Here is a 27522-nt window from a genome sequence, read left to right as displayed (position 1 = left end):
AACAAAAAAAAGTTTCTTTTTTTGCTTTGTTTGTAGCTCTTATCTGCAATTCTCAAAAGCATTTTAAGGCTAGAATCCTCCATCCATGCCCATCCATCCATCGTTTATTCCAGCCAGGTTGGAAAGGGCATCAGTCTGAGATGCCCACACCTCCTCCAGCTCTTCTCGGGGGACACAAAGATTCCAAGCCAGTGGAGAGACATAATCCCTCCAGCATGTAGGACAAGCCCAAAACACTTAATCTAAGAGATGTCCTGGAGGCATCCTAGTCACATGGCTGATCCAACTCAACTGGCTCATTTCGATGTGGAGGAATCAACAGCTGTATCCTGAGCCCCTCCTGAGTGATTGAGTCCTGTCTCTAAAGGTGAGCCCAGCCTCTCTTCAGAGCCTTTTCAACACTTGTATTTGTGATCTTAATCTGCTCTCGCTTCACCACAGAAAACTGGATTTATACACCAGTCCATCTGTTGATCTCCATCTCCGTCTTGTCTCACTTGTGAACAAGACCACGAGGGAGCTCTGAGAGAAACTTCAACCTCAAGTAGAGGCTCCACGCATCTCTTGCTGGGGAAACTGGGGGTGCTCATCTACACGATATCAGTTCTAAAGACATTCTTAGGAGTGATACACAGAGGATCAGGGAAGAACTACACGCTGTCAAAGTTTTATTTTGTTTTTGAAAGTCACTGACTTCTTTTCTTAGCTGAGATTGAATGTAAGGTGAGTGATGTTTAAAATAAAATATTTAAAAACAAATAAATTCAATTAAAAACAAACACTTTTAATCTTTAAAGGCACTTTTGGCTCTATAAAATTGTTTATCTGTTTGTTTGTTTTTTAACTACACAATAATCTGAAATAATCTGATCATCTCATAGTCTCAGCTTCATCTCCACAGCATTCACAGCATAAATCCTTTACTTGTATTATTTATACTTGTGTTTGTTATTTATAACTCAAAGCAAAGCTTACATAAAATGAAATACACTTCATTATTTGAAAGCCCCAGACTTTAAGAAGCTCTTAACATAATGCGTGTTTAGATGCGCTTAACTAAACATCTTAACTAAACACGTGTGGGAGGATTAACCCTCCATCATCTCTTAAATGCTGGAATGACTGGAAACACTCAACCGGTGCTTATGTTTGTGACCGGAGGCCAATCAAACATCCCTACGTTGTTTTTATTGGACTGAAAAAGGATTCTAATGTTTCTAATGCCCGTGGTGCAGTGCTGTTTATTTAAGTAGCACAGTGCATCGGTCATGCATTTGCCTACATGCACATTGGTGTTTCTAAGGTTTTTTCAACACAGTGGCAAGTTTCTATTATTTGACTATAACTGAACATCAACTATGACCAAGCATCAGACTGAATTTAGGAAGGTAAAGACATCTGTCTGACCATCAGATCATCAGTTCTTACATGCTGCTTACAACTCTCTCCACTTTGTATTATCAGAGATATCTCTCACAGCTCAGGTGGAGGCAGGATTGATCCAGAGGAGAAACTATTCCACCCTATAAACCTGAAATCTGCGCTACAGCTGACCTGAATGGTGTGCAGAAAAATCCTATACTCCAAACTGAGATTCAGGCCTCAGGACCTCACACAGTTCCCACCTATTTCTAACAAATGAGTTCACGGTTATAGTAAAGCATTCTCTCCTTCAGCCTCCTCTCATTTATCGTAACTGCCACACTGTTTTCAGAGAGAAAAACCTGTAAAATCCAAACTTACAACGATTCATTTTTGTTAGGGCTTTAAACGCTCCCTTGCACTCCCTCATCAGGTGCGCTTGTTTCTAAGTCACTAATCCATGCTGCTCACAATTATCGCAATAAACCGACTGCATCTTTGTGTATGAATTAGTGTTCATACACAAAGTGTTAGTGTTAGTAGATCACCCAAGGAACTTTCCATTCCCACTGGTGCATTTTTGAAAATTTTCCTTATACTTATTTGCTTTACAGCTTGCAATAAAAACAATGTCTTGCTGGTGCAGGAGTGACTAAATCTGACCGTGGATAACATAATGAGAGCTTTGACTACTAATTTTGTCTTGGAGTCATGGAGTAACAGTTTTTAAATGATTATTTATTTTATTAAGGAGAAAAAGTTATCCAAACCTGCTAAGTCCTGTGTGAAAAAGTAATAACCCGTAACAAGTGGTTGTGCCACTCTTGGCAGCAAGAACTACTTTGTAAAGTACTTTGTGATAACTATCAATCAGTCTTTCAGATCACTGTGGAGTTTTGGTCCACTCTTCTTTGCAGAATTTTAATTCCAATTCCATGAATGGTCTGTTTAAGGTCAGGCCAAAGTATCTCAATCGGATAAAAGTCTGAACTCACTCAGGTACTCCAAAACCTTCATTTTATTTCTTTTTTGGCCATTCAGAGGATTTCTTGCTGCCATGTTTTGGATCATCCTCCTGTATAATAAGAGTACTTTTAATGAGTCATAAGCTTTTATGTTCCGTTTAGTCAGCAGTGGTTTTCTGTGTCTCTTGAACTCTCCCATTGATGCCATTTTTACCCAGTCTCTTTCTTATATTTGCATAAGATCTTTGACCTTAACCCTTTAAGACCTACCATAGAACCAAGTCTGCCAGAGCTTACTTTATATTTTAACATGTTGTAGAGCCATTTTTGGGAGCATTTCAAGTTGCTATACATCAATACAACTGTTATAGCCCATATTTTAATAATATGTATGCATTAAGTCCATAGTAACTACATTAATTGCAAAAAAGTGCAATAAACTACAAAAAAATTGAAAATCTTTTTGTTTTTTGTTTTTTACATATATTTCTACTTGGAGAAATTTAAGAGGTTTATCCCTCAAAATTTTAAATACAAAAAAAGTTGCAAAAAATAGTTTACAACAACAGGAAATTTATTTTGAGTGTCTTCATAGTTTTATTTTTGAGATACAGCAATTTTTATATACTGCAGGAAAAACGAAAAAACAATCCTATGATGCAAATTTGCAAAGAAAACAGCATGTGTATCAAAATAAACTATTTCCAGCAGTGCAATTCGAGTTCTAAGCATCCCAGAAACTATTCAGAAAAGCATAAAGTCAAACATGACTTCTAAAAACACCAGTATAGGCTTTTAAGGCTTACAAGTAAAAAACTACATTTTCCACGAAAATGACGTCACTTCCGATTTCGGGCAGGAAATAGCGTACATGCGATCGTTCGCGCTGACGTCTGTTTCAATGTGGGAAGTGTTACGAACAGCTGATCGGATCGGCAAAGCGTGTTTCTGGAATATTATGTTTTTGTTCCTGCAAGCGCTTTTTATGCAATATTTGCAAAGCTATATGTGGAAGGAAACCGTGACCTAGGACAAGCTGATGGCATAAGATGTAAGTACAACTCCTCCGGTTTCATATGCAAAAAAAATTATTGCGCTAGTTCCGGTTCTACAGGGATTTAAAAATAGGCAAAACGGAGCGTGCCCGCTCCGACCGGCTTTAAAGGGTTAACTGAGCCAAGTTAGTCCCGCAGTTCCTTAGATGATGTTCCAGGTTCTTTTGTGACATCCGTGGGGAGTCATTAGTGTCTTGGTAGACCACCTCCGGGAAGGTTCATTACTGTTCCAAGTTTCCTTCATCTGTGGCTCTCACTGTGGTTTGCCAGAGTCCCAAAGCCTCGGAAATATCTCTGTAATCCTTTCCAGACTGACAGATGTCAATCTTTGTCTAATATTAAAATCTGTTTGATGATCTGAAACATTTAAGTATGACAAATGTGCAAATACTTTTTCATGGCACTGTACTACTGATACTATAGGAGGAAACTAAGATTTTCTTTCTAATTATAATTGCTAACTCAGTAAAATCTAATCTGATGTAATGCTTTTATGAAGGTAAATGGATTTTTTTGCGCTAAATAAAATGTACAGCTCTATCTTATAAGCTGGCACATACAAATACATTACACCAAACGAATAAATGTACACTCATTAAACATGCTGTACCTTCTTCTTGAGGCCTGTTGATGCCTCGGCCTCCAGGCAGTATTCCAGGATCTTCTGAGTGGGTTTTCTTTTGCGCTTCTTCTCCAGCACAGGAGCGCTTCCTGGAAAAACAAGTGTCACAGCCAGATTAGCATTAACCATCACAAGTTTTCAACACACCCATAAATCAAAGTTTTATGTGGCTTTAGAAAATTTTTAAGTCCATGTGTGGAAACACTGACAGCCTGCATTAGACTTTGTTTGCTCCGTCACACATTTGTAGGAGCAGTGGATACAAACCAAATAACATAAGTGATGATAAAAACTGACTATTATCAGCCTGCTACAAAACAGAAAGTGACTGGTTCTCTGTGGAATACTCTCAAGGTTTTTCCTACATTAAAAAGCCATTTGCAGCAGCTATGTGTGGCTCAGGAGGTAGGTTAGGTCATCAGTGGTTTATTCCCCTGGTCTGCATGAACCCACATTTCTTCTGACTGTATCTATGTGTGCTCGACAGGAAGTGCTTAAAATACTTGTGTATGTGTAAATATGTGAATAACTAGTGCTTTATTAATAATAACTGATAGTTTACAGTAATGAGATCACTGGCACAAGAATAAGCCTGGATCCACACCAGTTTGCCTACAGAGCAAACCGATCCACGGAAGACGCTGTAGCCACAGCACTCCATGCTGCATTAACTCACCTGGAAGAGCATGGTAGCTATGTGCGGATGCTCTTCGTGGATTACTGCTCAGCTTTTAACACCATCCTTCCACACAAACTGGTGGCCAAGCTACAAGACCTGGGGCTTCCATACAGCACCTGCATGTGGATCAATAGCTTCCTCTCGGGCCGTAGACAGAGAGTCAGAGTTGGCCATCACACATCCTCAGCCCTGAGTCTCAGCACTGGCTCACCCCAGGGCTGTGTGCTCAGTCCACTGCTCTACTCTCTCTACACACACGACTGCACTCCTCGCCACCACAGCAACATCTTTGTGAAATTTGCAGATGACACCACAGTGGTGGGGCTCATTTCCAAGGGAGACGAGTCTACGTACAGAGACGAGGTGGAGCAGCTGACGTCATGGTGTAAGGCCAATAACCTCCTCCTCAACACTTCAAAAACCAAAGAACTCATAATAGACTTCAGAAGGAAAAAGGCAGAGATCCAACCACTATTCATAAATGGGGACTGTGTAGAAAGGGTGGCAAGCTTCCGCTTCCTGGGAGTCAATATAGAGGAGAACCTTTCCTGGAGTGTGAACACCTCCGAGCTGCTGAAAAAGGCCCAACAGAGACTGTACTTCCTGAGAATTCTCAGGAGGAATAACATCACACAGAGACTGCTGGTGTCCTTCTACAGAGCCACCATTGAGAGTGTTCTAACTTACTGCATATGCATCTGGTACACTAGCTGCACAGGGGCTCAGAGGAAAGCACTCCAAGGGATCATTAACACCGCCCAAAAGATCACTGGCTGCCCTCTCCCCACACTGGAAGTTCTACACAACGCCCACTGTTTTAAAAAGGCCCAAAACATCATAAAAGACACCTCACATCCTGGCCACTCCCTGTTCGAACTGTTGCCCTCAGGCAGACGGTACAGGGCAATCAGAGCAAGGACTAATAGACTCAAACACAGCTGTTATCCAACTGCAATAACACATCTGAATACTACAAAAAAATGTCCATCACGCCACTCTTGTGTTAATCTATGCACGGTCTGAAGCATGTGTGTGGGAATGTATGTGAATGTTTTACTGTTATATCTTATTAGTATTTTAAGTATTCTATCTATTTTATTTATTGAATTTTATTGTTTTATTTATATTTTGATATTGCTAGGGATGATGCAATGATCGGGGACCATTCTTAATTTCGTTGTTCTCATGACAATGACAATAAAGTTTCTGATTCTGATTCTAAAGTTTCTGATTCTGATAAAGCTTAATACAATATTTACTCTTCATTTGGTTAAAGCTCCTGTTTAACCAGTCATCTTAAGCTGGTCTCATTTTACAGTGTTACTGACAGTATTTACTTTAAGCACTTAACTTACTGCACGCTGAACTGTAACCTGTTAAAACAAAACACAAACTTCATTCTTACAAATTCTTAGGAATTCCTGTCATGTTCCAGTTCTTGTAGAGCTGGGCGATATGAGATTTTTTCATATCACGATGTTTTTTTCATTTCAGGCGATAACGATATCTATCACGATATAAGCCAAATAACTATGTTTGTAAGATTTAAATGTGCCGTTGCTCACAAGTAAAATGTGAAATAATCAGCAGCTTGTTTTTATTTAAATATTTATTTCCCATAATAAGTTCAACAGGGTAGATGTACTTAAGGAACATGAGACTTTTTCAGATAAATAAAGGCAAATATTGCAAACTACACAAAAGGCAGCCGCTAAAGCGTTTAAGTTTCAAAAGAGAACAAACGAAACAGACTAAATTGTCAATTCCACTTAGAAACAAAATATTAATTCTAAAAATAAATCTTAGTTTGTTTTACAGAAGAACAGACAAAACTGACTAACTTTTGTCAATATCAAATAAACTGAGAACTAAAAGGAAATTCTCAATCTCTCCTTGTTGTATAGCTGAGCTTTTCAAACAGTTTTAACAGTTACTTTAGTCTGACAAAAGCCGAATGACGAATTAGCGCTTCCAGTCAGAGACTGAGGCTACGTCCACACGTACACGGGTATTTTTGAAAAAATAATCCCGTCCACACATAAAGGCAGAAATGAAGGAAAACGCTGCTATGAACATGCCAAAGCAGCAGGTGGCGCTAGATTCCTAACCGTGCAGAAATGTTGGCCAATCAGAAGTCTAGAAGCCTCGGTGGGAAAAAGTAAACAAAGCTGCGGCATAGAAGCAGAACCGAGTCGTATGTGTGGACGGACAGTAACTGTGTGTGTATGTAAGCATTTAAACACTGCAGAGAGTAGAATTAACAGTAACAGTATTGTAGAAATTCATTTCACCGAAACAATAACGTGGCGCAGTGTGACGCATGCACCAGTTTATTGTATTTCCAGACTTGCTTTCGGCACAATTTACAGTGCACGCTACTCTGTTTTTTGTCAGACTTGAAATAGCCGAAATACCTTCACACTACGGAACTTCTATGGCTCTTCCGTTCCACAATCTCCGGCATTGGAACCATCATCTGTTTTCTCTTCGGTCACGCTCGGTTGATTTTTCTAGTCGGCACACTCATTTCCTCCATTACCCGCTGGCTGCTTCCCAAACAAACACACGTGCGGCTTGGCACTTGTGCTGTACGTAACAAGTCACGCGACGTGACGCTGCGGCTGTGATTGGTTCGGCTCTGCGCTACTTAGTTTGGATTGGCTGACCTTTTTTTTATTTTTTATTTTTTTTATTTTAAGAGGACAAGAGCGGCGAGGTCTATCGCGATAGCTTAATTTCTCTATCGAGTAAAAGTTATATCGCGATACATATCGTTATCATTCTATCGCCCAGCTCTAAGTTCTTGTATCATTTCTGTTTGCCTTTCTTTAAGTGCAGTTGTGCTTACAGGTTTATTACTGCTTATCAGCGGCATGAATGTCGCGGTAATTTTGGGCTTTGAATTTATTTTTAATTTTCTTTAATCCACACAGGGTCAAATATATAAATACGTCTCCACTAATATTTGTTTAAGTCCACAAATTTTCAACATGGTTGAGGGCGGGACTTTCAGAAGGCTATTCCAGAAGCCTAATGTTAGCCTTCTTTATCCATTTAAAACCAGTTTTTATGTGTGTTTGGGTTTATTGTCCTGTTGGAACACCAAACTGTGTCCAAGTGTGTTCAAGCGTCTAGCTGTTGATGGTGAAGACGAAGTCCTCCTCCTTCATTATTCCATCCACTTTGTGCAATGTACTACAGGCAGCAAAATCGCCCCAGAGCACAATGATACCGCCACCATGCATGCACCAGTTGGTACTGTGTTCTTATGTGGTTTGACAGCTCCACGTTTAATCCTCCATACATGCCTCTTGTCTAGAGGCCAAACAGCTCAATCTTTGTCTTTGACCTTTAAACTGTCCTCCAAAAAGCATTTGGCTTGTTCACCTGGGCAACTGCAAATTTCAGTTGAGCTTGAAGGCGTTGATTTTGGAGCACGGTCTTCTTTCTTGATCGGCATCCTCTCACTCCGTGTCGATGTAAAACTGGCTTCACTGTGAACAGCGACACTGGTGTTCCACCAGTTGCCAGTTCACAGCAGCCTTGAGCCTTTGATGGTTCCTAGGTTGTTCCTGAACGTCCTAACCAACTTCCTCTCATCTGAGGCTGACAGTTTGACAAGGTCTAGCAGAAGATCCAAAGTGGTGACTTAACCAAATAAGGTGTACTTATGTACAATTGTTTGAACTGATGATGGAATCTGCAGTTGTTTTGAAAGGACTCCAATAGATCTCCACAGCTTCTATAAATCTACAATTATCCTTCTTACAGCTTCACTGAGTTCCTAGGACTTTTCTGTCCGATGTCAAACATTTATTTTTATGCTGGCAAATAGAAACTACCATTTGAAGGCAATCATGACCACTAATGAGAAGTTTAAAAGCCTTGCCCTTATCAAGTGAAAGAACCTTTTAACTTGTAGAACCTTCAGCAGCACTTATTAAAAGAGTTCATGTATAAGTTGACCCTGTGTGAAAGGTATGAGTACTGAAATGGCAGAGGAGCACGTCGATACCCGTGCCTATGGCCACAACGCTGTCTACAACACATCTGCATATTTCTGGTCATGGTTCAGGCTTCTTAGCGCCAATGCAGGAAAATCTTAAAGTTAACCGTATAATATTTCAACCACAGTCTACACAGAGACTTGACCTGAACTTGTGTCCTCAGAAAGAAAAGCACACAAACATAGTCCTACCATTGTCTTTGACGATGCTTTCTGGTAGCGAAGGTTCTGCTTCAGGAGGAGGGGTTAACGTGTCGATGGAAAGAACAGGTGCATCTTGTGAAGGTGTGTTTTCAGTGCAGGGAATTTGTAGGTCAGAGGGCGTCGTTGCACAGATTTCCTCAGGGGGTGGTGTCTGTATTTCGGGAAGTAAGTTCAAGGATGGCTGGACTTGCATGCTCTTGTCACACTCCGAGGGTTCAGATATGGAGGTAATGGGTTGAGAGGCCTGAGAGAGCAGATTGCATGAGTTGTGTGAAGCAGTATAAAGTTACACTGGCTGGTTAATACTAAACTGTTATGCTCATATAATAATGTGTACTTACAAAAGAGCTTACTTTGTGTGATTTTTACCTTTCCAATCAACTGGAGAGGCTTTCTCGTTTTCTTCCTCACGGAGAAAATCTGGTCGTACTCTTCAGTCCATTCAAGCATCCTCTTGCTTGGTTTTCTTATTCGTTTATGTGCTAAGGGGACAAATTTTATTTTATTTTTAAAAAGATTATAGATATACATTTATTTTTGACCTATTTAGCCCTTTGACAGCATCAGTATTTGTTAGTGCTGTCAGCGTTAATGTCGTTAACGGATCACCTCGTGTGTGTGGCTGGACTGCGCTAACACGTTAACGAGCTAACCGCGCTAATGCATTGACGCCGTGCAGCCCCACGCACGGGGCGATTCGCGCTAACTCACTAACGGAGATTTGCCGTGTTAATGCGGTTATGGCGTCAACGTCATTTTAACGACATTAACACTGAGAGCACTAGTATTTGTACAACTGGTAGACTAACTATGTTAGTAGTCTACCCATTACATGAGCAGAAACAGACTGCTATTTTTTTTTTAAATTCCTCAATGGCAAGTCAGAATTCAGAACTGAACATAACAGTTTAAAGTACTGTTACTTTTATACCTGCAGTTTAATGTGCACACAGATTTACACCTGTGGTTAAAGGATTTACTATTCAGAAACACAGATTTTTCATTTCATACACATTATTGTATAAACTAGGGTTGGGGAAAAATAAAACAACAGATGCAGAAAAGCATCACGATATTTTGCGTGATGATACTGTACCATTACAGGGACACAAAAGAGGCGTAAGTATTTTCAAATACTTCACTCTTCAGTGAAGTATTTGAAAATCCCCTATGTGTAAATGGAGTTAACAAAAGCTAGGGGGGCAAGGCACTACAGCAGGGAGGGCAGTTGCCCTCCCTTGTCTCCCCCTCTGTAGACTCGCCCCTGCTGGGAATACTACGAACAAGAGGGCTCATCACATGCAGATAATGTTAGCCGACCAAACTTGTGAATTGGCTCAACCTAAAAAAAAAAATCAACCAAGACTCAGCTTGACAAAACAACCCCCTAATTCAGTGAAAGCTAATGGCTCAGTTGTGCAAGTAAAAATAGGACAGCATGTATCCATGTATCATAACAAATAACCAAATAAATAAGATTATCATCTCCAGCTGCCTGATAATTGTACTGATTTTTTTTTAATTGAAATTTTTTCATATTCTGTGACTAATTGCAACTAGTGGCGACTAAATGGTTGTCCCAGCGTTAAGGCTGTTGCACACCAATGGCCACTTCTAATCACAAGGCGATTGCACAGGTTGCCCGATGGGAGGCAACTTTTCTGCAAACAGTCACAATCCAATTTGGACTGACTCACCACCTACTTTATAAAAGCAGACACATTGCCAACATGTTGCCATCAGTCTGAAGGAGTCTTTCCCAATCAGCACAACTTGAGGGGACTCAAATGAACTGGATGTATTCTGATTATTGCTGAGAACAAATGTAATAAACAGAAATTCCTACCTATGTAGTCAGTGACAGATGTGTGATTTATCACAGTTAATTGTTGTATTATCAGAAACCGTCTGCATGTAATTGCCTCACACACTGATATCAGTCTGACTCTGTCTCATGGCAACATTTATGGCAGGTTTTAGTTACAGTGTTGTTTTACTTGACGTAATCGTATTGTATAAAACTGATATTGGCCACGTTTAGCAATTTGCAGTTGAAAATGGCTGAAGTATTTATTTTTTAAGGAGGTATTTGCCAGAGTGCTTAATATTTAATCTAAACAGAATGAGGTACTTCTGTAATTGAGTAATCAAAGGGTAACGAGTACACACGGTTATGAAGCTAATCCGATCGACACAACCTTTACAACAACAACCCCCACAAACAAACAAAAAAAACAGCAAAGACATGACAAACATCATCTATATTTTGGTTATTTGCATTGAGGATTTTAGTGATTAGCCGGTTTATCTGTACTGGCATTTATAACAACGAATAAAACAAAATTCTAAAAAATAAACAAGAGATGGAGAAATGGCCTCTAAACATGGTGTGACTGTCATTAATTGTCATTAATCAAAATTAACGCTGATGATGTAGCCTTCAACTGGCTGAAATTATCCTTATGTTTCTGCTACTAAGCCAAGATGGCAACCACTGAGGGAGAGAAGAGTTCAGGGTTTTACTCTTAACCTTTTGACCATTCTGCTTGTTCTAGCAGTTTATGTAAACACACTAATATGAATGCATTTATACACTTGAAAAAGCCGGTGCTAGTGTGGGAGCACTTGAGACACACAAAAACCTCTTTAAAAACAATTGCTTTTAGCTCTCCCTTGCCTCCCTGGCTTCTATTCAGTTTTTCTCATTATCTTTCTTCTACATTACACCCATCAGCTTAGTCTCTCCATGGGGGGCCTCTACACTAAATTCTCCTTACCTGTCGGATCCTTGTCACCTTCTCCAGTGTTGTGCGTCAAGCTCGCCTTCTTCTTAGTGCAGTCCACAAGCCCATTAGGCTTTTCCAAAGACAGTGCAATGTCACGACCCTTCTGCTCCAAAGGCACCATGATCTGTAGATTCTCCTTTACTCTGCTCCAACTGTCCTCCTCGGTCACCACAACTGCTCCTTCACCACCTCCAGGCTGCTCCCATATGCCCGGCATTTTTGATGAGCAATCCTCTGTTGATGAAGAGTCCTTTGCTGGCATGGACGACATTCCTGACTCAAGTCCTGGGAAACCAGGCCCAGACCTGGCGCGACGACAAGGCACTTTGCGATTGGCTTTCTTTTTCCACCTGGATGAGCTACCCCGTCTGTTGTAGGGCCTCTTGGACATCTGATACGGACCTTCCTCATTATGTGCGACTATGGTTTTATCTGGACTTGAGTTTGAGATGCTATGAACAAAATCTAATTGTTGATCTTGTCCTGCAGGCGTAGCCTCCCCTGGCATCACTAAAGGCTCTTCCTTAACATGTGCACTTGGTGGCCCAATCTCCAGTTCTAAGGGCGCACCGTCTCGCTCTCTAGTGTCATGCAAGTCCTTCAGCATCATAAGGAAGGTGCTAAACTTGTAGTTGGTGTCCGGCTTGAAAGAAACTGGTTTACCATTGCTTTCATTTGTCAGGGACTGAAAAGAGACCTCTTCAACATTTTTAAAGGCATTTATAAAAGCAAATGGCGAAGACGGTGAATGCGATAACCATGCATCTGAGGAGCAATCCTCCTTCTTTGCCTTTGCTTTAGAAGTAAGAGGTATAAAGTCCATCGGTGGAGTTGAGGGAATTGAGAGGTCTTCATCTTCACTCTTAACATCTGTGTCATAGTCATTGGAATCAGAAAAAATCAAATGGGGGCTGCTACAACTGGAAAAACTGTCAGGCGCATACTCAACACTGTCATTAGAATGTGATTTTGGAGATTTTTTACTAGTGCAAAAGTCCGATTTGGCCTTGGGACTGCAGCTCAGGTCCTCAGATTTTCTAAAATTATTCAAGGGTTGTTTCTGTTCAGCCTCCTTTTTGACTTTTTCACGCTTTTTTTCCTCAGCCTCTTGCATGGCCTTCAGCGCTCTAGTCATCAGCCGACTGCTGGCCGGGAGGTGGGCAGGCTGCTCTTGCATGACTTTATTCACTTCATCTAGGCCACGCTTTAATTTATAGGCCACTTTCTTGGTTTTCTCAGAGGAAGGACGTCCTGGAAAATAAGCTCTTCTACATGCTAACCTTGCACGCTGGTGAGATGGTGGAACGGTCGTTCTATGTGATGTGACAGATGTGGTTGCTTGGTCTGGTCTGACCAGTTGTTCAGAAGACTTGCTTGTTACATTAGAGTCGGGTGTCTTTTTACCTTCAAACTGATCTGACTGGTTCGAGGATGAGTAACTCACAGTACTCAGACTTCCATTTGAAACTGGTATTCCCTCTGTTTCTGGGCTACCAAACTCCTCAGTGGAAACATTTGAGGTCATGATATTCTCATGTGATGATTCTGATGAGAAATTAACCATACTTGACTTGCCGCGTGCTTTTAATTTCTTAACTGAGACTTTTATTTTGGAGGCGACTACCTCGTCTTTTGAGGCTCTTCCCTGACCATCCATCCAGTTTGATTGTTTGGATGACAATGTAGTCATGTTAGTATCCGATCTTCTCTCTTTCTTTGTGCTTCCAGGTTGGTCTTTGGAATGAATAGTTGTATTGGAGTTTGAGATCTTCTTATCTTTTATGTCCTTGCGTATTAATTTGACAAAGGGTAGCCTACATTTAGAGACCAGACTCGTTTGAGTTTCTAGCCACCCTAATGGGTCCGTAGTTTTATCTTGTAAACAGGATGCTGAAGCATTTTTGCTCTCTTTTTCCTCCTCAGCAATGTTTTCAGTTGTATAATGTTTTTTAGTAGATGTCGCATCAGAATGTTCAGTTTGACTGACAATCTTTGCACTCTCTGAAAACCTGGATAGATCACTCAAATTATCTTTCACGGTGGCCTCTAAGGACTTCTTAATGTCTGAAAGACTTAACTGGCCACATGTGCCACTGATGGTATCCACTGAACTGGCAAATGACTTTCTACCCTTTGAACAACCACTATCCTCAGAGTCTAGAGACTTCTGCTCACCCACACCACCAGCTGTACCAAAGTGCCCATTAGCAGCAACAGTGTTTTTACACTTTAGATTTCCTGACTGTTCAGGAGGCAGATTCGTTTCAGTGGTCTTCTGCTTGTCCGACAATCCTGACTGCTCGTTGGCGGCGGCACTGACAGAGGAGGAGGCACAAGAAGCTGGTGTCTTTTTACTAATAACAGATGAGCTCTTTTTCTTACAGGGGACCTTACTGAAGAGACTGCGGTCTGGCATTGGACTGGTTGTTTTAGGTCGCCTGTCTTTGCTCGATTTGCTAAACCAAAGACCACTTTGAATCTCAGGCTGCTTCTTTACCTCTTTGACAACCACAACAGACGGCTGAGTTGGAACTAGCTTAGGCTGACGTTCAAGTGCTTTAGGACACAAAATTTTAGGGACTGACTCAAGGTCAGAGTACGGGCACTCCTCACTGTCTCTATCCGATTTGTCAGGACTATTATTCAATGTCTTTTTAGAGTGTTTACTTTTTGTATCCTTTGATGCTTCATTCTGTTTCTTCTTTCCAGAAGATTTCTTTAAAGTGCTTGGCTTTGTTGGAGTTGTAACAGGGGGTGTAATTACTGGGGATGGAATGGATCCATTGGTTATGTGTGACGTCTCAGTATGGGTGGAGACAGATGAAGTGACAGGAAGAAAGTTTTGATGGGTCTTATTCTCTCTTTCCAGTGGGGAAGCATCATGGAAGGCATCAGCTATGGACAAAGACATGGAAGACGCCATTTTGGGTCTCTCAGGAAGAATGGATTCAGCTTCTGCCACACTGGACTTCCAGGATTCCTTAAACCGCTTAGCAATCTAGAGAAAGATAAGCAAAGACTCCTCAATCTTTGCGCATATTTCAGCTTACAGAAATAACCTGTTTGGCCTTAGCAAGTCTTTTATTTCTGGACGTGCAAGCTTTCCTTTGTTATCTACCAGGAAGGTTCTTTTTTTAACTCAAGGCATGCAAGTGTTGTCCTGCTATTAATAAAATGGTATTTACGGTGTATTTGCTGTTCTGCTCCCTTTGTTTCCCCCTCCGCCGTAGTAGGAGGAGCTGTTCAAATTCAAAGCCTCCATGGAAAGTATGAGTTGATTTTTCCTCCACCCAAACCAGCTCCTGGGGCTCCCCAAACGTCCTGACATGGTAGAGCCGACAGGGCCGGTCGCTAGGCTCTGAGACAACAACAAAAATTACTCTCAGTCCAGTCAGATCAGTGCATCACCTGAAGAAAAGGGAACTTGAAAATATAAGAAGACAGCAGTCTTAACAACCCATAACTGATGGAAATACATGATGTCTTTATGTCAGAACTATGAGCATGACATATTGCTAAATGACCACAATGCTATCAACTGAAAAAAAATGGCTCTATATGGAACTTCTTCTTTGTGGGAAAGGAAAGTACCATATATGCTGCAGATTATGGAGGTACTGTAAAATTAAAAGAAAATGTGCAACAGGCGCAGCAGGAGGCCCGCTGTGACTTTAGAATCATAAAAACACTCCAAGAACCATTAAAAAAAATTCAATAATCATGCTTTTTTTCTTTGTTTTTTTTGTTTTTATTCCCTTAAGACATAGGACACCTACATAGGTTTTTAATTTATATCTTTAATGTTAGGCACATTATGTTTACGTGAAATGAAACGCGCCAAATAAATAAAAAAACTCATTGTAATTTGCTATAAATGAGCAATTTGAAATGTTATTGTTACTGTTTGTGAATAACAATTCTTTGTATACAAAGACTAATGTGCGGCTAACACATAGCCAACATAATCATTTAGGTTCTCAATATATGACAGCTTTTAAGAAAGCTGCATACAATCATAGTTCATCATTGATAAAATGGTGAAAGGTGAAGAAAAACTAGCCAATGATAACATAGTGTAGAAAAGGACTGTCATCCGTCACTTAAGATAACATTTGGCAGCAGGATCCATATGAGCGTCCCAAAAGTGAGAGCATGCACTTGGCACAATGATAGCTTCTTTAATTATTTGTAAACCAATTATTCCAGACACAGAATTACAGTAAGGGACAGTAAGGACATAACAGAATAAGACAATATCCCTAAACCCTCAGGCAGTCATCACTCGATACATAGTCGCATAGCCCTCGAATTCATTCCTGAACTTTATAATGTCAGATGTCTTTATTTTACTGTAAGTAAACACAGCAGTTGCTTTTATTCACCAATTATTATTGCCGCTTGAATGCCTCTGATATGGAAACGGGTAGCCTAGTAACTCTGAAAACACATTTTATGAAACTGTACAGAACTACACACATACATACAATTGTCTTTTCATGTCAGAGAGCATGAATTTGAGAGTAATCTTTTAAGTGTACTTCATGTGAAAAACACATATTTTGTCCAGAGAAAGCAGGAAGGCATCATCCTGGCATCACATAAGGAGATAATGTTCTGTGTACATCCATCAATTTTCTTCCACTTCACCAATTCAGGGTCGTGGCTGTAGCTGCAGCCTAACCCGCTTGTCACTAGGAAAGAGTCGGGATATACCCTGGACAGGCTGCCAGTTTGTTATAGGACTAATGGCCAATTTATGCTCACCACATTGGTCACTTTGAACAGTAACGCCAGCATATCTCCAACCCATTTACATCACCACTTGTTACAGTTTACTCCCGAACGATAAGTGTCGCCACTCAGCCAAAATCCCCACATCAGTGCTGGTTTATGAGGAGAAGTCACGACATTTCCCCCCCTTTTCATCTCTATTTAATCTGGGAACGTCTGAGCTCCTGCACTGATATCTGATTCAAGTGGCAGTAATAACAGACATGACAGCAGCGGCGCCAGTTGATGTGACGTCACTTTTGTCGTCATTGTGAGAACGGCGGGCATAAACAGGCCATATAACAGAGAGACAATCATTCACAGTCACATTCACCAGTTAACCTACCGTGTATGACTGGGGAACCTAGCTAAACTGTGTTTAGAAACCATTAAAACATAAACCAGTATAATTGTTCTGTAAAGAACACCACCTGCAGATTTGGGCTTTCACTATTTATTAAGGGTATTATTGTTCAGGCTTTACAGAAGTGGCAAAGTTTTCTCCTGAAGCACATAGTTGCAGTGTAGCCAAATTACCACACCTCATAATTTTCTCCCAAAATCCCCACACTCACTGCAACCTGTACTTTAAGTTGGCAACCCCAGTATAAGAAGTTAAAATAATCAAATATATCTCAAACAGCCTCAACGTCAGGCTGTGTATGTGCTGTTAATCACCGTTAATTGACTCACGGATTCATTCTGTAACCACCAGCTGAAGTTAAGAGACCAAACCATTGCACAGAACAATTAAAAGCTACTCATTTACCAAGCACCGGCTTGGGTTATCACAGTAAGTCAACAATGTTCCAGGCCCACCTTTCGCTCTGTGATAGACTCCTTGTACGGGGTCAACAATCACCTCGCAGGGCCACCATGGTCTCCGGCTGAACTTTGCCCAAACGACTTCACCCTCAACAAACTTCACAGGTGGCAAAGACTTTTTCTTGAGGCTGCTCTGAGGCTGACAACAGAAAAATGAAGAGGGAAATATAAGTAAAAGAATTATTTTCACTTAACAGAACAGTACAGAAGATATAACAGACAAGAGCAAAGATAAAATATGACCTTGTGTAAGTGTACAAATATTTCACACAAACAGATATGAAAAGGATTTACTATCATTTTATATTTTAACCAAAAGTTTCAGTTTCACGGCCTCCAAAAACCTTTTCTGTGGTCTAATTTTAACTTGTCATCATGCCCAGTTCAAACCGTGACACAAACCTCAGCATGGAAACACCAAAACCCAGTACCAATTGTAGCTGCTGGATTGTTTGTGTAAATGTAACCAGGCTGAACTTGGAGATACATGAGCAGGCCTGAATTATGACTGGCATGTAGCAGGCCTGACCAGAGGGCTGACATTGGGAGCTGCTATGATTTAACCCTGTGTAAAAATAAAGGGTCATTGCATCTCAAGTCATCAATTTTTTTGAATTTTTTCTGCTTAATCAGCTCTGATTTTTCTTGAAAATGTCACAGTTTGAAATTTAGACATAATTTAGCTTATATAAAACATGTATTTTTTATAAATAGATATAATTTTTTTACAATCTGAGTCCACGTTTGAACATGAATATATAAGAAATTATTAAAGATTAAAGCCTGAAATGTTCACTGCCCTTCTCTTATCACAAAATTAAATCAGTATCTGCAGTTTGGGACAGGTGCACTAAAAAAGCTCTCAGTATAAGCTAGTTGAAATAAAAAGAAAGTAAAAAAAAAAAAAAAAAAATGAAGGACTTCTGCAAAGTCCCATATTTGAAAACACACTAACTTCACTTTGCAAAAGACAATTTCTGCATTGTATATAGTTACATTTCACAATAATGCAAAACATAATGTAGAATACTATTTAACATGATTTTCTTTATCACAAAAATTAAACAAAATGCTATTATCATTCAACCTTTTATGCTGGATTGAGCAAATATCACAAGTTGTACCACAAAATTAAAAACATGAGCATATTTCTCATTTTTTAGACCTACTGCCCCGGATGAGTCTAATGATTCAGGTTAAGCCTAAAATATACCGAGAGGCATTCAAAATGCAACAAGCACCAATGCAAATCTTTTTATAAATAAAAATAACCACAACAAAATAATTCGGGGTAATAAAAATGAGATTAGTGCCTCATTTCACGTGAGTGTCTTGTAAGGCCAAGACGCCGTGTCCACATTGCATGATCAGTAGTCCGATACAAGCCTAACACTTTAATGCTACGACTGCTACGGGAGACTGCAAGACCTGTAATATAACTATATTAAATTTTACGTTTCTGCTTCCATCTACTGATTTTTGTTTTTCTGATACAACTTTTCATATCTTACTCAATTCAAAATGAGTGTTGAATGAAAAAGTTATTTTCTTCATTTCTGTGACCAAGAATTTCACTTTAAAAAGTATTCTACGCATTTTATTTTGGATTATTGTGAAATAAAATGATATAGCATTCAGAAATTGTCACTAGTTGTATTTTGCAATATTTGCAAAGTTGTTTTTTTATTAGTCTGTGCTCACATATGAGACTTTATAGGATGTATGGCTATAAAGTCTCATAAAGCTTTATGGGCTCCAGAGAGAGCTGTGTGACCAGAAAAGCTGTTAGCACTGGAGACAAGCTCACTTAAGGTGTCAATCTAAAAGCCTGGGTGTTAGTTCTCAACCTTTTTCTGGCATGACATACTTTAGACTAAGAGAGAAAAACAAAAAACAAAAAAATCACTGAAAATGAAAAAGAATCGAATTTCTTGTCATATTTCCCTCCCCTGGTCATCCCCATCCATCCGGCCGTGGCGCTACACCTCACAGTGTGAGAATCACTGCAGCGGGTGATAGTAGGAACAGCAAATGCAGATTTTACGCTATAGATCACAGATTTCTTGGCCAGCAAAAACAAACTACTGGCATTTGAATAAAGCTGACAGGCAGCCTGTCTTTTGCCATCATTCTGCAGTCCAACTGTGACCTGATTTTAAGCTGCATGCAGCATGAGTTTGAACAACAGGGAATAGTGAAAGTAATACTTGGTTACCTGGTGGAGATAACCAACCACACTGTGGTCATTGTGGCTGTTCTTGTTTTATTACTCCCTGCAATATTTCAAAACACGTCCATCCATTTTCTGCAAGTTATCTGGGACATCAGTATGAGCTGAGATGCTCAGCCCTCTCTGTGCCCAGCCACAGTCTCCAACCAGGGTGACACAGAGATGTTCCCAGACCAGCCAAGAGATGTAATCTCTGTGTCCTGGGCCTGCCTTGAGGCTTCCTCCCATTAGGACATGACTGGAACGCCTCACCTAGAAGGTGTCCAGAAGGGATCCTCGTCAGCTACCCAAGCCACTGCTGCAGATTGTTGGCTCTTCTCCTAAATGACTGAACTCCCTACCCTATCTTTAAGGTTAAGCCCAGACATTGTTTGGAGGAAACTCATTCCCATCACTTGAATCCGGGATCTCAGCCTTCCGGTCATTACCCTGACCTGATGGGCGTAAATAAGGGTAGGAACGACAACTGACCAGTAAATGAACAGCATTGCTTTCACACTCAGCTCTCTCTTCACCACCGCAGATGGATATGGCATCTCAATTTCAAAATACTCCAATGTTTCTTCTGAAATGCAGAACGTGACCACTTTAAAAGCTCAACTCATTGACATCATGTGTTTTTTAACCGTTAAATGCTTTTAATTTGAAGCTGAAGGATTTGGCTTGGCTTAAATTAGCATGAACTCAATATGGCATTTTTTGTTTATTTGTTTTTGTTGACACCTAGTTCACATCGCTGCAAATATATAAAATATGGGAATAGCTTCAGAGGCTCAATAATCACTGCTACTTAAATGAAAACCCCTAAGATTGTCACTTTACTAAAAGGTTAAGATACCATAACTACAACTAGCCAAATATTTTATTAGTTAAATAACCATCCAACATGTCTGACACAGTTTCACAGGGGTAAAGCCAGGACATGAGAGCTAAGCCTACTGATAACAGCTAGCCCAGCTCTGTCCAAAGTAGCCTTTTAATCCTTTTACCAGCACTTCTAAAGGTAACAACACATGATGTACTATATAATTTATTTAATTCAAATACCTCCTTTGAGTTGAGGAAAACTCTTTAAACTACAGGAAACTAAACTGAATTTTTCACGAACACGGCTTTCCTGTGAGGCTGCCATCAATGTCCCATCATGTCTACAAACAAAAAGCTTTTATGGGTTTTTAAGACATTCTGATAGGTCACTGTAGGAATTAAATAACATTTTATTTATAAAGCACCAAATGACAACAATAGCTGTTTTCGTGGTGCTTTATACTCTAAAGGTAAAGATGCTAGAATAACAGAGAGAAAACACCAAAAGTCAGACAACCCCCTATCAGCAGGCACTTGGCGACAGTGGGAAGAAAAAACTCCCTTATAGCAGGAAGGAACCTCCTTGAATGACGCCTGCATTTCATTTAGATGCTTCAGTTTCAGGGTCCAGATGCTGGTTGATGGTCAGACGGTGCCTTCAAATGGATTTTGTGGTCATGCTTTTGAACTTGTGCATGTGAAAGGATGGTATGGACTTTGTTTGTATCCTACTTTAAATATACTGTACTGAGTGAAAACATCCGCTGTGTTGTATTTATATCGATTGTTATGTGAGCCTATCGGTGTCCTAAAGAAGGCAGCCCACAGAGGCTTTCCATCATAAAAACATGTAAAACAGTGCAAACAGTAAAGTTAATATTAATATGAATATGAAATTTGACATTTTGTCATAGATTTTAGGATAACTGGTACCTACAGTCAATCGTGTGCTTTATAGGATGGTTATAATGGTACCGGGGATTTAGTGGGTTAACTGTGGACTATTTATTCAGTGTTTGTTTAGCACTTTGGAAATATGCATCGTAGAAGTATGTAAAATTCACACTGATACTGATGAGTACAACTGGACTGCTGAGATGGTAAAGGCAACTTCTTAGAAAGGTTCTGCAGTTTTAAGGAGTATTTTAAAATCGGATTTGTAAAAGAACTGTCACTTTTTACTATAAATCGCAACAAAAACTAAATAAGAGCTTTTGAGTAATTTGCCTCCATAGCCTTTGTTGTGTGTCCTCTGCTACAGCTCAAACTGCAGGCCCTGTAGCTAAGCATGCCGTCAGTAAGCCATCGGCACCGCTGGCATCATATTTCACCCTCCACGCCCTCCCTTCAGTTCTGCCCTCAGCTTGAACACCTATGGCGGAGGTGAAAATTATCCTTTGCTGCTTTTTAAAAACAGACAGCTGCGGTTTGTTAAAGGCAGGGCAACAGCCGTGGAGCTGTGCGTTTGTCTGCATCAGGCCAGCATTTAAAATAACCAGTGATTTGTTATGACAGGTTACAGGCAGTGAGCCACTGCATGTCATGGTCAAGGTTTGTGTGTGGAAAAAGTTTTGTAATCCAGCTCCGGAGAAAGTATTTCCCAGCCAGGTGAATGCCAGCAATCCTTTGGCTAGACCCAAAAGCCGTTGCTACTTCTAAAAACCTCTGAACTGCTGCTGTTTCATGACGAGATAACTTAGAAGGGGAAAAACTTGCCATTGAATGCCTTGAGGGGCTATCCTCAAATAGCAGTAACTCGGTGTCGCTGTCCCACTCGTCCTCTGAGCCATCCCAGTATCTCCTGCGCTGACCGGAGGACTGGGAGCGGGTGACGACTTTGGCTGTCGTCAGAGAAGAGTCTTTGGAGTGCAAGTTTACGTCTCCGGAGGCGGACTGAAGTACATTCCCCACCTTCTCCCGTTTCTCCTGAATGCCACTGAGAGGTGGCACGGTCCTCCGCTCCATGTCATTGTCGTCATCCTCAAACAAAGAGGATTCAAAGTGGAGTAAGTTGTTCGCAAAGGGACTGTTACTGTCGAGGGAGAAGGCCGGACTGGGTGGGCCGGAGAAACAGTTTTCTGTCTTTTTCTCCGAAGTGATAGAATCAGTATAATTAGGCGCCGGTGTGTCTCTACTTCCCGTCTGGACCTCAGGTTGTTTCTTTTTGGAAGCAATGTTAACAACGGTTGCCTCTCGGCTTGTAACCTGGGTTCCAGAGTGATCCCTGCCAGTGCAATCAGCCCAGGAGTCCCTCTCCATATTCTCCCTATTCTTCTTATGTGTCCCCCACTCCCATCCCCTCTCTGGCTCCCGCAGCGGCAAGACCAGGTCAGGCTGGCTCACCATGGTGGTGAGATGCTGGAGCCTCCTGAGAGGACTGTACGAAGATGAGGAGGAGGATGAGGAGGAGTGGTCCCTTTGCGTCGTGAACCCATAGATAGAGGAAGCATGTTTGAGTGAGGAGGTGCCTCCTGACATGGTTAGCCCAAGCCTGTGATCCTGGCGTCTGGAGGGGCAGGAGAGGACGGTGAGGTCACACCCAGGGGTCAAAGGGCAGCTGGTCTGATGACTCTCCCTTCCTGGGCCTGTGTAAGGCCCACTCATGCTGGCATGACTCCTCCCTGAAACATGAAGACAAAATAATCAATGAAGGGCCTTCTTTCATTAAATGGAAAACCAAAACATAAAGACTTTGGGAGATGCCTTGTACATTAAAATCCATTCTGATTCTTCAAGGCTGTTATTTTCTTTGATTTATTTGTGACATTTTTTAAAATTTTGTTTCGGCACATCTTTCAGTCACTTAAACGTCTTAAGAGCTTATCTGAAGTTATCCCAAGCAGTAATGAGTAATGAGATATTTGAAAAAAAAAAGTGGCAGAGAAAGGGCACAGCTCACAGAGGCGAGATCCGCAAAAGGCAACACAGCCTGCCTTCCCGTGGTGTCAAAATTTGGGAAAAAAAAAACAAAAAAAAAACGTAAACAGACTCACTGACGACGGGAAGGTCGAAATAATAACGTGTCATTGTAAGAGGGGATTCTGCGCAAACACCGCGGTCGAGCTGCAAAATCCTTTTAGGAATGTTATCGCGATATGATGAAAATGACATCAAGCGCGATAAGGTCAGCCTGTAAACTCGCACGCATGGCTACAGTATCAATAAACCCGGTGACATTATCACATCCCGTCGTGTTGGGGGGAAAAATAATTAATAAAAAAGAAAATCAAGCCCGCGTTCACGCGCCGGCGCTGAAAACGCGAATTAAAATGGACCCGTTCGTGCGCGTGCCCAAAAGGCGTGTGCGCGTTTGCATCTACATATATCTGTGTGTTTTTGTATGTCTGTGTGCAGCTGCATGTGTGTGTGTGTGTGTGTGTCGTGTCGTTCGCTGCTCTCCAGTGGCTCAGTGAATGCACGAGAGACAAGACACATACATACATAACATGCGAAGACCACGACACACACAACAAGTTCACGAACACACACACTCACACACACTTCCACGGGCTTCCCTCCGACAGATGCAGGCTATGTGCATCAAACAGCAAAATCACGCAGAAAACGCCACATGACACGGGATGTGTCGCGAGAATCTTACCATTCCACTGTCGGCCAGCGCAAAAATGACCCCCGCCCCGCTCATTTTGGCGTTTAAATGTGTCAATTTCCAATTTTTTGAAAGCGGATGAGGAGAGTCCCAGCGGCAATACTACTAGGCCTGGATCCTGTGAAACGTACTCACTCTCTACCCCCCCTCCACAGCCTCCCTCCACCTCCTCCTCCTCCCTCCTCCTCCTCTCAACATGCGCTAAAAAGCCTGGTCCAGCGGCCCCCGGAATAGAAATTCAGGCGTGTTGTGCTCCTCCAGCGACACTCCCCCTTTGCTTTGTTATAACTACAACTTTATAATCCCCCCTCACCTCCTCAGTCTATGGATGTTTGCTCTGTTGCATGGTTATTTCCTGCCCGCAGACTCTGCCTTGCCCCTTGAAAGTCAGTATCTCTACTGTGCGCACTGCCAGTCGTCACCACTGCCTCCCTCCCCAGCCGGTCCAAAGCATGGAGCACAGAAGGGGGCCGTAAATTTCTCCTTAATAAAAAAGATATATAAAAAGACACAAAGAGAGGAGAAAAATCTGAGCTGTCAGCCATCAAAAAACCCCATAACAAAACAAAACAAAAAAATGCACCGGACGACCACGCGACACCTAAAGAAAAAATCGCCCCGCCCCTCTTCTTAATTACAAGCATCAATTATTAACCCAAAGCGGGCTGCCTTCATCAATGACATGCCATATGCCAAACTTGTGCCAACAACTGACATCTTCTTCATCACCACCACCACCACAACCCCCGCATGTGAGGGCAAGCTCACATGCTCCTGGAGATAAGACGAGTAGTAATAAAAATAAATAAATCAACAAAAATGTCCACCACCACGTCTGAGAGGCTGTGAAATGGTGCAGCAGTCTACCCGGAAAAACAGAAGGGTTTCCTTTCCTGAGACGAGTTGCTGTGTAGTCTCTCTGGCTGCACACCCGGTCCCTTCAAAATGGAGTCCTCCAGCCTGAGAGGAGGGAAAAAAAACAGGCCACAAAGTGTTAATATATGTTCGATATAAAGTTCACCCAGTCACGGAGAAACTGAACCACAAAGCGCACCTCTGCCGTGCTCTGATGGGGTTTCTGCAGGCTGCTTTGGGTCTTGTCACGGCAGTAACATTTTCTGTAACATGTTGTGCCTCCCAAAGTCACTGTCTTATGAGCGTTTCTGCCACGACAGGAGGGGGACTGAGGCTCTCTTATCCTCTGGTGTGTGTGTGTGTGTGTGTGTGCCAAACGTACGTCTTGACAGCAAAAACCACAACATTTAATGGCACTTTAACCGTCGACCGTGCTGCTTTGCTTCCAGTTTTTCTTTTTGTGTGCACGTCTGAAGGGAAGGCTTTTCTTCTCTGTCACACGGAGGGGTTGAGAGCTGAAAACAACTGCAGCTCACTCGGCCGGGGAGACATACGAGATTTCTGCCGTGGTGTGTTTGTTTTTTATGGCTGAGGAAATCTCCAGATTTGAAGATTTGTGGGGAGGATGTGTTACTGGGGACACGGAGGATGGTCGGGGGATTGTTTCAGGTGTAAACGAAAAAATACCCCCCCCCCAACCACAAAGACACACACACACATACACACACCTCTCCACAGTCACCGGGTGGCGATGTGAGAAACGGCATTTACAACCGACATGCCGCAAAAAAGCACTCGCAACCCCTCCTCTGTCAAAAAAACATTGGGTGGGTCAACTATTGATGTTAAATAAATACACCCTTTAGTCCGATAAGATCATTTCTGAGCCAGCAGAACAAAGAAGAGTCAGATTAATGTACGCTTTCTGCCGTCACACACACTTGGTGTGAGCTCCTCTTTCCGTTTGAGAGGGAGGGGGAAACCCGGACGATTTAGGATGCGTTTTGCTTTTCTGCCTCGATCTTGGCAGGAGTGGTCTGCTGAGAAAGAAAAACAGACTTGTAGAGACAGACAGGAGAAAGGCGAGGGGAGAGACGGGCAAAAAGGACAGGGCCTGCTAAGGGGTTTGCGCAGCGCAGAATAGCGCCGCGGATCGGCACGGTCGCGCAACTCCCGGCGAGCCGCTGTTGGCGTCACTCAACTCGGTTTCACGGTCAGTCTCCGCTTCCCGGACTTTCCACCGCTGCATCATTGCAGGTTCAGGTGCTTTATGAGTCAGAGCTTCCGTTTGCAAATGATTTAAAGTGTGAAAAAGTTGTCAATACTCATTTAACACACCCATGAACTCAGTAGATGCAAGACGTGGAAAAACGATTCAGTGATTCAAAAAGACTGGAATTAATATACGCACAGTTACAGTTCATTGAAATTGAATCATCAGAAGGATTTTGTGCTTCTGTTATTTTGTCCATCTTAAATGAGAAAAACTATTTCATTAGTCTCAGTCCTGCATTTCTATTTTTATCTTATTGTATATTTTTATTCAATTTTATTCTACTGTATATAGTATATTATTTTATTCTATTCTGTACAGCTGTGTACTGTATTTATTCTTATTGTATTCTAATTTTTGCGTCATAACTTTTGCACTGTCCACTTCCTGCTGTGACAAAACAAATTTCCCACGTGTGGGACTAATAAAGGTTATCTTATCTTATCTTATCTTATTTAAAATGTTCTGTGATTATTTTTGACAAGTTATATTAGTGCTAAATGTTGCTAACCTGTAGCCAATTTCACAACTGTAAAGCACTACATAATATTTTACGATTACGATGTCACAATACAGTATGGTTTGGTCTGTTTGTGCTGTATATATTATGATGAATTAGAGGAATTAGCACATTTTTGTGGATTCCACGCACTGCTGAGATCCTCCTCCACTGTCGTTTTAGTCTGTTGTTAAGTGGTTGCTGGGCAACTCGATGGCATTACGAAGTAACAATGCGTACGTCAGCTTTTGTGGATATAGATTAGATGCCTCTCTCGTGAAATTAAAATGCTACTCTGCTTTTATAAGATATTGTGGGTGCATAAACTCATACACGATTGGTAGTTGGTTGCTAGGCAATGCAATAACGCTACAATATGTGATATGGTAGATGAGAACCTTTAGTAGATGTACTTCGATGTATCTGTGTCCCAAGTTTGTTTGCTTAACTCATGATCATGTAGGAGGAGTTGAACACTATTAGCAGACATAGATGTCATGTATTATATATGATAGTGAGATTATCAAACAAAACATAAACTAAACTACAAATTAGACAAATTTTAAACAGCAACTTACTAGTAAGATATACTTCTTGTTTTTATCCCAAAGGGGAATTCCTATGGCAGCTATGACACCACTGTGGTGTCCGTAGCTGCCATTTAATCATTATTTTGATTTGCTTATATGAAGAGGGAGTAAAATATTTGTTTGTTTGGCTGATTTTACACGCCTCTGTCATTATATCCTCACACTACCTTCCTTGAGGGTATTCCAGAGAGTTAGAGAGAGATGAGAACCAATTTAATACAAAAGCCTGTTATCAAACAGTTACTAGATGACACAGTTACACAGAAATATTTTCTGTGTGCTCTGTGTTATGTTGATAGAAAAATCTATCAACATAGCAATATGTGAATGACATGAAAACAGAGTCCTTCCAGGTTTTTGGAGTTAATCCTGGAGAAGCAAATG

At 41.3% G+C, this 27522-nt stretch overlaps 1 protein-coding gene across 6 annotated transcripts in view; it reads right to left on the bottom strand.

Annotated features, from left to right (window-relative positions):
- nsd1b (nuclear receptor binding SET domain protein 1b) overlaps positions 1–25147 on the bottom strand; it is a 36444-nt gene extending 11297 nt beyond the window's left edge. For 2 of the 6 annotated variants that reach the window (XM_026181089.1, XM_026181090.1), the window contains exons 1-8: positions 23305–23780; positions 22028–22932; positions 17269–17413; positions 14865–15037; positions 11671–14677; positions 9263–9375; positions 8882–9137; positions 3993–4093 (exon numbers count right to left, since the gene is read on the bottom strand). In XM_026181089.1, the coding sequence (XP_026036874.1) occupies positions 3993–4093; positions 8882–9137; positions 9263–9375; positions 11671–14677; positions 14865–15037; positions 17269–17413; positions 22028–22932; positions 23305–23422 (4818 nt within the window). In that variant the 5' untranslated portion in view covers positions 23423–23780. Of the gene's footprint in view, positions 1–3992; positions 4094–8881; positions 9138–9262; positions 9376–11670; positions 14678–14864; positions 15038–17268; positions 17414–22027; positions 22933–23304; positions 23781–23806; positions 23885–24234; positions 24465–24788; positions 24882–24975 lie in introns of those variants that run through there. The other 4 variants (XM_026181092.1, XM_026181094.1, XM_026181093.1 and 1 more) reach the window with 4 other exon arrangements.
- Positions 25148–27522: the final 2375 nt, after the last annotated feature.

The sequence above is a fragment of the Astatotilapia calliptera genome, chromosome 10 (assembly GCF_900246225.1).
Source record: "Astatotilapia calliptera chromosome 10, fAstCal1.2, whole genome shotgun sequence".
NCBI classification, from domain to species: domain Eukaryota; kingdom Metazoa; phylum Chordata; class Actinopteri; order Cichliformes; family Cichlidae; genus Astatotilapia; species Astatotilapia calliptera.
This window is presented reverse-complemented; position numbering and strand designations above follow the sequence as displayed.